This window comes from Nicotiana tomentosiformis, chromosome 10 (assembly GCF_000390325.3).
Source record: "Nicotiana tomentosiformis chromosome 10, ASM39032v3, whole genome shotgun sequence".
NCBI classification, from domain to species: Eukaryota; Viridiplantae; Streptophyta; class Magnoliopsida; order Solanales; family Solanaceae; genus Nicotiana; species Nicotiana tomentosiformis.
Window position 1 is genome coordinate 64,904,109 of NC_090821.1, and position 12,302 is coordinate 64,916,410.

The 12,302-nt window shown below is 39.1% G+C and overlaps 1 protein-coding gene across 1 annotated transcript; it reads right to left on the reverse strand.

Annotated features, from left to right (window-relative positions):
* Window positions 1-1,129: 1,129 nt before the first annotated feature.
* LOC104109126 (cytosolic sulfotransferase 12-like) lies at window positions 1,130-2,246 on the reverse strand. Its single transcript, XM_009618341.4, has one exon. The coding sequence runs from the start codon at window positions 2,212-2,214 to the stop codon at window positions 1,207-1,209; it is 1,008 nt and encodes a 335-aa protein (XP_009616636.1). The 5' UTR covers window positions 2,215-2,246; the 3' UTR covers window positions 1,130-1,206.
* Between the last annotated feature and the right edge of the window lie 10,056 nt (window positions 2,247-12,302).

A 12,302-nucleotide genomic window follows, 5' to 3' on the forward strand; every position in this document is an offset into this window, starting at 1 on the left:
AGAGGCTATAGAGAGTCATTTTCTCTATATTGGACTGAATAAATTGGGCTGCAACTTATGAGCCCATTTATACTGGGCCTCCCTAATACACAACTATGATAACCCAAATTTGTATACATGAAATGATACTATATAGCCGCTGTAAAAATAATAGCCAATAATATATATATAAAATATATATATTTTGTATATATATACATTTGGTATGTTATATACAAAAATAATACAAATTTTATACACTTTTCGGCTACCAAATGTAAATAGTTTCTGGCGCAGGCTAAAAGTGATAATACCCCCATTTGTATATGGGGCGTTTTACCATAATTTAGGCCTTTAAGAATCGTATATTTTTAGCCATTTCAAAAAATAATACCTGACAAAATATAATTTTTTAATATATGTATGATATACATATTTTATATATTTTTTGGCTATCGAATGCAGTTAGTTTCAGCCGACCGATCAATTTTATATTTTGCACTAGGTAGCACTTAGGGGGCTGCTAGCTAATTGGAATTGCCAGCATTTGCATAGTAGTTGAAAGATAGTCACAATTGGTTGTTATGTTTTGTGATTATTAAGAGTTAAATAATTGGTATTGACTTACTTTGTCTATTTTATATTTTATTTTCTGGTCTCTAGTTACTATGTAACACAATTTTGTGAGCATAAGAAAGATACTTTAATTAGGAAAATATTGTAAAATGTAAGACGGTGAAACTTTATAAGTATTTTTTGGTGTCATTATGCGACTGACCTAATTAGAAAGTATAGACTCAGCTGATTTGTGCATGTCATGATTAAATATAATCAATAGTAGTACGAAGTAAGACAGAAATTAAATCCCAATTTTGCTATCATTTAATCTTTTTCTCATAGTTTTACGATGAAGATTTACTCATGAGAGTATATCAATAATCAATCTAGATTAGTCATTGGCTCAGAGCTATTTTTGGCTCGGGTCTCAGACTCACGATACTTAATCAATCAAGTTACATGTTTAGTAATCATCAAAACTCAATTTTCGACAATTATTTCTTTGGTGTTTATTCTGGTTAATTATCGTCATAATTATCACGTGTAGAAGCACCAAAAATAGTAGTATTCGAATAGAACTTCAATTATATTCTCAAACATTAATTTTCCAACATTGATTTTCGAAACAAATAACTGCATGCAATAGGCGCATTGTACATTAATGCTAAATTAAGTGTAGTAAAAACTTAATCCAGATCCTACGAACTTTTGTTCAATAATGTGATCTAGTTTCTCCACCATCACAGTCGTGAAGTAATTCTTCCAATCCCCAACTTCCCCTCGACGAAAGAACAATTTATGTTCCTCTCCAGTTGGCCATTTCTCATTCTTGTTTACTTCCAAGTTGCTCAAATTTTCAAAGCTACACATTTTCAAGATTTCATTCACCACTCCTGATGTTTCTTCCTCTTCAGAAAATGAACATTCCAAGAATTCAGCTAAGCGTTTCAGTTGAATCTCGGGTTTCTCTTTAATTTCTTCATACATCAAGAAAAGTACTCTTTTTGGCTTTTCTAAACTTTTTTTCCAGTAATCTAACACGTGATCCCAAAATGGACCAAAAAGGCTCACTCCCTTACAGAAAAGATCAAACATTTCTTCAATCGAATTGGTATCTATGTAATGAGATCTTAACTTGTTTGTGAAATGCCACATTGAAATAAAAGTGTCTCTCGGATTCCTACACAGGTAAATGAGCTTGCTTTTCGAATCTTGGACAGATTTTGGCAATGAAGCAAATGGCAAATGTGTTGCCAATAACCTATGAGTTGTGAAGGATGAGAAATCAGGGACTTGTCCATCAATATAAAGCTTAAGTTCCAAGAACGGAACAAGAGAATGAGGGTTTTTGACTAGCAAAGGATGATTTTGTGCTGAAAGAGGAAAGCGAATTCGGTTCACTAGAGTGAACACGAGCGCTTTTAACCAGGTAGTTCCTGATTTAGGAGTAGTAACAAGAATGATATCACTTTCTTGAGCTTGAAATTGTTTTTGGCATGCAATCACACCTTGGATTATTCTTGGTGATACCCAAAAACCTTGGTAGTTGTATATATATGATCCAATCAATCCTTTTTCTTTGGGTAGGGTTGAGAGCAATTTCTTACACTCTTCACTTAAGCCATCCTCTTGTAAATATTTGGGAGTAAGCGATTTAGAATTGTGAGATGTTGTCATTGGTTTTGAGGATTGAATGTTTTCTCTTAGTAGCTTGTATGATGAAGATTTAGTCATGAATGGTATATATAGAGAGATTACTCACCAACTCCCTAATGATAAATGGTGTAATAAGATTCTCTTATATATATTTTTAGTTAGTTAATGATTTTTTTCTTTTTTGACTTTATCTTTGGAAAAAAACAAAAGAAATGAAAAAGATAAACACATATCAAAAGTTGTCATTTGGCAATATTCATCCTTATCCTTTCCCTAACTAATTACACATAAAACACACACTAGCACCTCACCATCCACACAAGGGCTCACGCTTTTTTACACACACTCTTAAAAATAAAAAGGCTTTCACACGAGGTCTACCTGTTTTCTTGAATTTCTACCTCATAGTCTAAAGTCTGTCATAAGGGCTACGAATTGCGAGAATATGGCAATTGCGAGCCCATTATGTTGGGTGTCTCTAATAGTAAAAATTGAATGGGGCGCCCTATTTGATCGCTCCTTTTTAACTTGTATCCGTTTTATTTTTTCGTTTGTATTCGTACCCGTTTTAAAAAGATAATTTTGTCCTTCTTTAATAAAATACTATTGACAAAATTGTAGACTGCAGGACAAAATTTCAGCATGTTTTGGTATGAAATTTTAGCCAATGAACTAAATAACTTTAGTATGCATTAGCAAAAACTCATTAGAAAATTACATAGTGCAGGACAAACACTTAAGCATGTTTAGTCTTAAATTTTAGCAAATGAACTACTCTAAAAAACTTCAGCTTGTTTAGACTGAAGTTTCGGATAAAACTCATGACAAAACTGTAGACTGCAGGACAAAACTTCATCATGTTTTGTATGAAATTTTAGCAAATGAACTAATAACTTCAGCATGTATTAGCAAAAACTCATTTGAAAATTACATACTGCAGGACAAAAAGTTATGCATGTTTAGTCTGAAGTTTTAACAAATGAACTAAAAAACTTCAGCATGTTTAGACTAAAGTTTCGGATAAAACTCATGACAAAACTGTAGACTGCAGGATAAATAACTTCAACATGTATTAGCATTAAGTTTTAGATTCAATGTAAATTTTTTTACGAATGAGGTTGCAGATCACGCGATTAATGCATGATGCATGTTTTATATCTTTTGACAGGAGTATAATTGTCATATTATTGCAGATTTGTTGACAACTGGCTACCAAATCCCCCTGCTCAAGCTACAGTCAATACCCGACCTCAAGTCCTCCAGACTGGCCCATCATCAGCACACAGAAATCATGTCTCGCACCTCGTCTATGGAATCACAAGTCGCCGATGCACAGCTGATACTGAGCGCTCATGTGCGCATGCGAATGCGTGGAAGGAATTCAAAGAGTTATGTTTCAAGCTGAATCAATTCCGCAGGATAAGGAAAAAAAGATGAAAAATTATCCTAAATGCCTTGTAGCCTCTCGAAGATAGGTATGGACGTCATCATACCGATCTGTAAGACTCTACTAGACACTTGCTCATGACCTGTAGAACCTATGAACCTAGAACTCTGATACCACCTTGTCACGACCCAAAATCCAACTAGTCGTGATGACACCTAACCCAACTCGCTAGGTAAGCCAACTAATAACTATCCAATTCCAATAATATTTAATAAGACAATTAAGTAAAAGAATCTATCTGAATCTTATACATTTCCCAAGGACTGATAGTAAAAATTATGAGCTTCAAAGATTATAATTTACAAGCTGGTATGAAATAAATACATCATCTGTTCGAAATGTACATAAATAGATTTTTATGAATCCAAGGCTACCTTGAACAAGAGGCAGCTACAACTGGAACGCAGGTACATCTTCAATTCCAGCTCTCGTCGATTACAGCAACATCAATAACCAACATCTGCACGCAAGGTGCAGAAGTGTAGTATGAGTACAACTGACCCCATGTACTCAATAAGTAACAAACCTAACCTTAGGTTAAAAGTAGTGACGAGCTGGAACAAAGGTCGGGTCCAATACCAACAGCCAACAATAGTCCATAACAACGTAAAACAATAAATAAAAGAAGTAACTTAGAGATAGAATGATCATCTTAATCACGATTTCAGAAAATAGTTCTGCCTTTCAAGTATATCAATGAAAACCCAAGTCATTTATCGAAGTTGCCAAAAATATGAGTAAGTTTGAAAATAGTAATTTTTCCCAAAAATCCTTTCAACAATAGATAAGATGTTCCAATTTTCTTTCCAGATAGCAAGTGTAAAATACATCTCTATGCCCATATATCAACATGTGTGAGAAGTCATGAATGACGTGATATCGTATAACATAAGAAAAAATACATCTCTATGCTTGTATGTCATGTGTGCATGTCAATGCAATTTATCTCAGAGATGACCTCATGTACTCACACTCTCAGAGTACTCAATCTCACTGTCTCACACTTTCCACTCATCATGCTCAATCATTCAGTACTGTATATGGCCAATCCGGCCTAGGGAAGATCTATCCCGGAATATATACATCTACTGATCATCAGTCACTCAGTACCGAGTAGGACCAATCCAGCCCGTGGGGAAGATCCATCCCTAGGTATAAATGCTTCGGACAAGATCCATGTTCATGGAATATTTATCCCTAAATATAAATCAACCACGCTCACTGGGGTGTGTGCAGACTCCAGAGGGGTTCCTTCAGCCAAAGCACTATCATAAATCAGTATAACTGTTGCGGCATGCAGCCCGATCCCTTAAATGTCACTCATAGTCAGGCACTCGGCCTCACTCAGTCATCAATCTCTCTAGTCTCTCTCAGGGGCTCACCATGTTAATGAAACTAGCCCGAAAATAATGATATGATGCATCGATAAATAACAACAGAGACTGAGATATGATGTGAAATGAATGAATATGAGTGAGTATGAAATATCAATGAAATCAATAAGATAACAGCAAGAAACGGCCACTATAGGTCCCAACAGTACCGGCATATAGCCTAGACATGATTTCTAACATGGATCAGAGCTCAATAGCTTAAGTATGTAGAAATTTCATGGTTACAGGTAAGATCATGTAACTACACAGTACTATAAAAATAATGGAGTCACAATGCATATGATGCACGTCCACACGCCCGTCACCTAGCATGTGTGTCACCTTAACACCAATCACATAACACGTAATTCGGGGTTTCATACCCTCAGCACCAAGTTTAGAAGTGTTACTTACATCGAACAAGACAATTCCAATACCGAGCAAGCCAAGAGATGCTCCAAAAATACCATCTCGCGCGTACCGGCCTCCGAATGGCTCAAAACTAGCCAAAAACAACTCAAATACATCAAATAATGCCAAAGGGTACAAACCCATCGATAAATGTTGAATCCTTAATCAGAAGCCCAAAATGATCAAAAAATCTAAACCGGGTCCGCACCTCAGAACACGACAAAACACAAAATCTGACAACCCATTCAATTACGAATCCAACCATACTAGTTTCACTCAAATCCGACTCCAAATCGATGTTCAAAACTCAAAAATTCACATTATAAAACGTTAGGCTAAAACCCTCAATTTCTCTTTAAAATGCATCAACCAATTGCCAAATATGAAGATAGATTCATGAAATAAGATCAAAACCAAGTATAGAATACTTACCCCAATCCTTGTGACGAAAATTGCTCCAAAAATCGCCTCAATCCGAGTCCCACATCTAAAAATATGAAGAAAGAACCAAAACCTCGATTTTATAGCTTCTGCCCAGCATTTTCGCATATGCGGCCAAAATTTCCGCTTCTGCGGACACGCACATGCGGCCAACTCTTCGCTTCTGCGAAGAAACCAACTCAGCAGCCATCGCTTCTGCGGAATATCACTTCGCACCTGCGCGCATACAGGTGTGGTTCTACCATCGCACCTGCGCCAAACCTCGCTCATGCGCTCCAAGGCACCGCTTCCGCGCTTCCGCATGTATACGGTTCATTTCTCGCATCTGCGGAGACCTTCTCCCAGTTCCTCTTCCACTCCTGCGACTCTTCTGCTACTTTTGCGGCTCCGCACCTGCGCCCATAGCTCCGCAGGTGTGGTCACACTAGAACCAGCAGCAACCAACAATGAAATCATGAAGAAAAATGATCTGAAATCAATCCGAAACACACCCGAGCCACTCGGGACCCCGTCAAAATATACCGACAAGTCCCATAACATAACACGAACCTAATCGAGGCCTCAAATCATACCTAACAATATCGAAACGATGAATTGCAACTCAATTCGAACTTGATGAACTTTGAACTTTTCAACTTCCATTACTTGTGCCCAAACATAGCAAATCAATCCAAAATGAACCCAAATTTTGCACACAAGTCCCAAATGACATAACGAAGTTATTATAATTCCTGAAATCACAATCCAAATCCGATATCAAAAAGTCCACTTCCGGTCAAACTTTCCGAAAATCCAACTTTTGCCATTTCAAGCGAAATTCAACTACGGACCTCCAAATTAGAATCTGGACACACTCCTAAGTCCAAAATCACCAAACGGAGCTAACAGAGCCAACAAAACTCCAATCCGAGGTCAAATACTAAAAAGTAAAACTTGGTAAACTCTTCCAATTAAAAACTTCCTAGTTGAGATTCATTCTCCCAAATCATTTTCGAATAACCTGAAAAACCAAGACCGACGATTCACATACGTCATTATATATCATACATAGATACTCATGCCCATAGAATACCGAGCGAAGTGCAATTGCTCAAAACGATCGGTCGGATCGTTACATCATCCCCCACTTAAACATACATTCGTCCTCGAACGTGCCCAGAGTTGTTCCAAAGCCGCCAAATCGCCGTGTAACCTTGCCATGCACATACCCAGGGGTGATCCCATGTCACCCTAATCCATAGAATCCTGACGACACAACATAACTGAAAATCCTTAATTCAACCTTAGCCCATAAACCTTGGAATCCAATTTTTCCAACATCCGGGATTTCCTACAAGACCCGAACCTCGCAATCTACACACTGTATAAGTCTGAACAAGCTGTACCAACCCGAAACCATTGTCCAAGATGCAATCACATGATATGTGACATAACTCAAATACTCATGGCAATAATTTTGACCACAATAACTGCTAGAAGAAAATCCGGTACCGGTAATAAACCTTTTATCAAATAAAACCTCGTTCAAAATCTTAGTACATTGCCGATGATGAAAGAAACAAGCAGAAACTCGCAACCACTTATCAGACCAACAAGTCATGGAACTCTTCCTCCTTCGACAAGAACTATAGCCAATTTTTAAGCCGACTTCTGATATTATCCTCTATACATGCTGTGATAAAATCCGATAGTATCCATTCTAGGTCCGACAACCTCCTCTTATCAAATACAAGTTACTCTACTGCCATGCCACACCAATACTACACAGATCCACAAACCGTGCAATCCGTACACCCATGCGCAATAATTCAAATGTACTCAAACATGGAAAATGACTCAAATGGGAGAACCGTCCCGTAAGCTCAACAAGTACCGCCACAACGCAATTCTAAAAACCCATCACACACCATAAAATCATAACACACGAACATAACACAAAGGATCATATCACAACATAACCCACTGCAATGTATGACCCCATCCAAATACTAGTCCATATGAAATACCTCAAGTCGTCCTGCTCAAAATCGATAACCACACGCAATTCGACATCAAGTACCCAAAGTACATTACCATAACCACGGAGAAGCAAATGATGCAATGCCACACAATCCCGAAAGAATATAACCAATGCGCAATCAATCATGCAACACCCAAATACCCATCTTGCTCAAATTCCGCTATGAAGCCCAAATAGAACTGCACCATGTGTGCATATAACCAACAGATCACAACCCCTCGTAGCATGGGAGAGTAACTCATAAAATATATCAGAAAGCGAATGGCACATCCCTCACAATGGCAGTACAAATCCAATTAATCCGACCCGTTATAGAATACACATCCGCATTAGGCCAACCAATGGGCCCCATCTCAACTCTGGTCATCCACAAATAGATAAATAACCCTCCGAAGTCCAACATGACCTAACCAGGACACATGTCGTCATCTGGATAGCTTTAGCCACATCCTCTCAGCCCACAACCATGAAACAATCTGCTTCTGAGAATTTTCGGTCTCCAAATACATAGAACACATGAATCACCATATCTGATCCCAACTCCACCGCCCGAATGTCTAACACATCTTTCATATACGATCATCCCATGAGAAATACTTTTAAAGTTCTTCCATGCCACATAACAAAATTTGAATATCAGCGGACGATCAACCAGGCAAGTACCACAATACCAATGAAGCATCTATACGTCAACACTCAGTGCACCTCCTGAAATATACACTCTCCCCAGGCAATACCAATCATTCATCTAGTCATCTGAAACTGCCCATGTTGTCTAAGAATTCATGCCTTCCTTTCAAAACTAAACCGTGGCCTTGCACACACAAATCTTATTTCTACACAACATACCGCATCTATTATGAATATGAAAAGTATGAGAATCTCATAATTAACTCTGAGTCACAAGCAAACTACATACTCAATTAGCCAGGAACCTTCTATTTGATCTCATCTAGGAGAAAATCACAACACGCAACATGCTTCTCACGCCCACGTATCGAATTATGGGACATGGGCGTATGCCCGGAATCGAATTCAGAGCTCCCTAGCTCGAGTTATGAATTTTTGATAAAAATTAAAGTCTGAAAATTTATTATTTTTAAGAATTTGGTTAACGTTTGATCTTTTTGGTATCAGGCCCGGATTTTGGTTCCGGAGCCTGGTACAGGTTCATTGTGATATTTAAGACTTGTCTATGAAATATGGTGAGAAACAGAACTGGTTTGTCGTGATTTGGACGTCCGGTTGTGAAGATAAAAATTTTAAAGTGTTTTTGAGAATTTCATTTGATTTGGTGCTAAATTCATAGTTTAGGTGATATTTTGGTAATTTGATCATGTGAGCAAGTTCGTATGATATTTTTAGAGGTGCATGTTTAGTTTGGAGCCCCGAGGGCTCGGGTGAGTTTCGCATAGGCTAGGGATATTTTTTAACTTAGAAAAATCTGGTATTTTGCTGCAGCAGGTGTTCTGGTATGTCCTTCGCGTTCGCGAAGGCTCTTTCGCGAATGCGAAGGGTAAGCTGGTCAGGCTGAAATTATTCTTCTTCGTGAACGCGAAGGCTTGGTCACGAACGCGAAGCGATGGGGGCATTACCCTTCGCAACCGCGTAGTGTTAGGCACTGGGGGGAGTCAGTCTTTCCTTCATCGCGAACGCGAGCAATGTCTCTCGAATGCGAAGGCCAGGGGGTAGCCTACACGAACGCGAACAAGGTCTCGCGAACACGAAGGCTTGACAACTTATACTCTTTGCGAACGCGACAATGCTCTCTCGAATGCGATGAACACTGTCGCCCAACACTTAAAACATAATCAAAACGGGAATTGGCCATTTATTTCATTTTCTCAAAAACCAAACGGACTAGAGGCGATTTTCAAGTCATTTTCTTTCCCAAAGTGTGGGTAAGTGATTCCAAACTATTTTCTTTAAATTATCCATTTCATTTCATAAATGTTCAACCTAAAGTCTAGAGATTTTATGGTAGAATTAATGGTTTTGGTAGCAACTAGGGATTTCAGAAATTTGGGATTTAGACCTCAATTTGAGGTCGGATTCAAAAACTAATTATATATCTGGGCTCTGGGGTGAATGGGTAAATGGATTTTGGTCCGAACCTCGGGTTTTGACCAAGCGGGCCTGTGGTCGATTTTTGACTTTTTGGAGAAAAATTTGAAAAATTTAATTTATGCAATATAATTGATTCCTTTAGTAATATTTGATATTATTAAGTCATTCTTGAATAGATACGAGTGGTTTGGAGGTGAATTCTAGAGGAAAAGTTGTGATTGAGAATTGAGTGGCCTTCAGAGTAAGGTAAGTGTTGTGTCTAACCCTGACTTGAGGGAATTAGGAACCTCAGATTATTTGCTATGTGAAATTCATGTGAGTGGTGTATATGTGAGGTGACGAGTACTTATGCGCCGCCAATTTACATGTTTTCATGTTTCCCCCATTTTTCTTATATTGTCTCTTTCCTATGCCTAATTGCTACTTGTTTATACTAGTATTGTTCAATTGATCATTCTTATCATGTTTACGGATTTTCTGGTGATAATTGAGTATTTATTTCAAAGTTGAGATTGATATTGTGGAACCAAATATTAAAGTAAGGTTTGTACTTGTTATTCTATCTCCCTGTTGTTATTTATTCATTGCATTATGGTAAGGGAGAGTGTTAATGCACGAAGGGTGATGCCATGCCATATTGTGAGTGTTAATGCACGAAAGGTGATGTCGTGCCATATTGTGAGTGTTAATGCACGAAGGGTGATGTCGTGCTTTATTGTGAGTGTAAAAGCACGAAGGGTGATGTCGTGTCATGATAAGAGAGTTAATGCACGAAGGGTGATGTCGTGCCGTTTTCATTGATTTTATGGTGAGATTGAGAGTAAAAGCACGAAGGGTGATGCCATGCATTTTTCTCTGACTGTATTCGTGCTCCTATTGATTCATAGTATATTGGTTGTTCCGGTTATCATTCTACTGTAGTTCTTTATCTTGTATTTCTCCCCCCCCAGCATGTTTCCCGCTCCCGATATTTCCTGTCTAGCTCTTCATTACTGTTATCTGGATATACGCTGTTAAATTTTACAAGTTGATTTGTAGGTGCCTTGCCTTAGCCTCGTCACTACTTTGTCGAGGTTAGGCTCGACACTTGCTAATACATGGGGTCGGTTGTACTGATATTGTACTTTGCACTTTCTGTACAAATTTTGGAACTGGCTCGGGTTGATCGAGATTTTGCTATTGGACCGCTATCCGGAGACTCAAGGTAGATCTGTCGGCGTTCACAGACCTTGAAATCCCCGTCTATCTTTTTCGTTCTACTGTTTCTTTCATTCAGACGGTTGTATTTCTTTCAGACTATTACTTGTAGTAAATTATAGAATGCTTGTGAATTGTGACTCCAGATCTGAGTGGTTGAAATTTATGCAGTTTTTTTTATATTATTCCGCACTCATTATATTTCATCTTAGTTAATTGTTGTTATTTACTTAAGGGAATAAGGATTGGTTTAATGATTCTCTAATGTTGGCTTGCCTAGCAAGTGAAATGTTAGGCGCCATCACGGTCCCGACGGTGGGAATTCCGGGTCGTGATAAGTTGGTATCAGAGCACTACGTTGCCTAGGTCTCATGATTCACGAGCAAGCTTAGTAGAGTCTGGAGGATCGGTACGGAGATGTCTGTGCTTATCTTCCAGAGGTTATGAAGTTTAGGAACAAATTTCACTGCCATTCTCCTCTGCCGTGCGATGTTGTTTTCTCAATACTGATTGAACTCTTCTACTCTCATTCTCTCACAGATGGCAAGAACACGTACCGCTTTCTCAGTTGAGCAGCAGTCAGAGCCCTCAGTGGCAGCTCCTACGAGGGGCAGAGGTCAAGGCCGAGGCCGTGCCAGAGGTTGAGGCAGAGGCAAGGCTCAGCCCAGAGCCCGAGAAGCAGCCCCAGCAGTGGAGCTTCAGATAGATCTTGACGAGGAGGTTCTAGCCCAGACTATTCCTGCTGGACCAGCTCAGGTTCCGGAGGGGTTCATTGCCACCCCAGTACTTCAGGACGCTTTGGTCCGTTTGGTGGGCCTTATGGAGAATGTTGCCCAGACTGGCACATTTCCCATGGCACCGGCCGTCTCTCAGGTAGGAGGAGCAGCCCAGACTCCCACTACTCCCGCTCCGGATTAGATAGCTCCCAGTATCAGGTTCCAACAGCTTATCCAGTCAGAGTAGTTCAGCCGGTTATTGCGGCACAGACCGGTGATGGGCCAGTTATGTCTTTTGAGGATTTATGGAGGTCGGACAGGTTTACCAAGCTCTTCCCAGTTCACTTTAGTGGTGCTCCTTCATAGGATCCCCAGGAGTATCTTGATAGTTGTCATGAGGTGCTACGGAACATGGGTATAGTGAAGACCAATGGGGT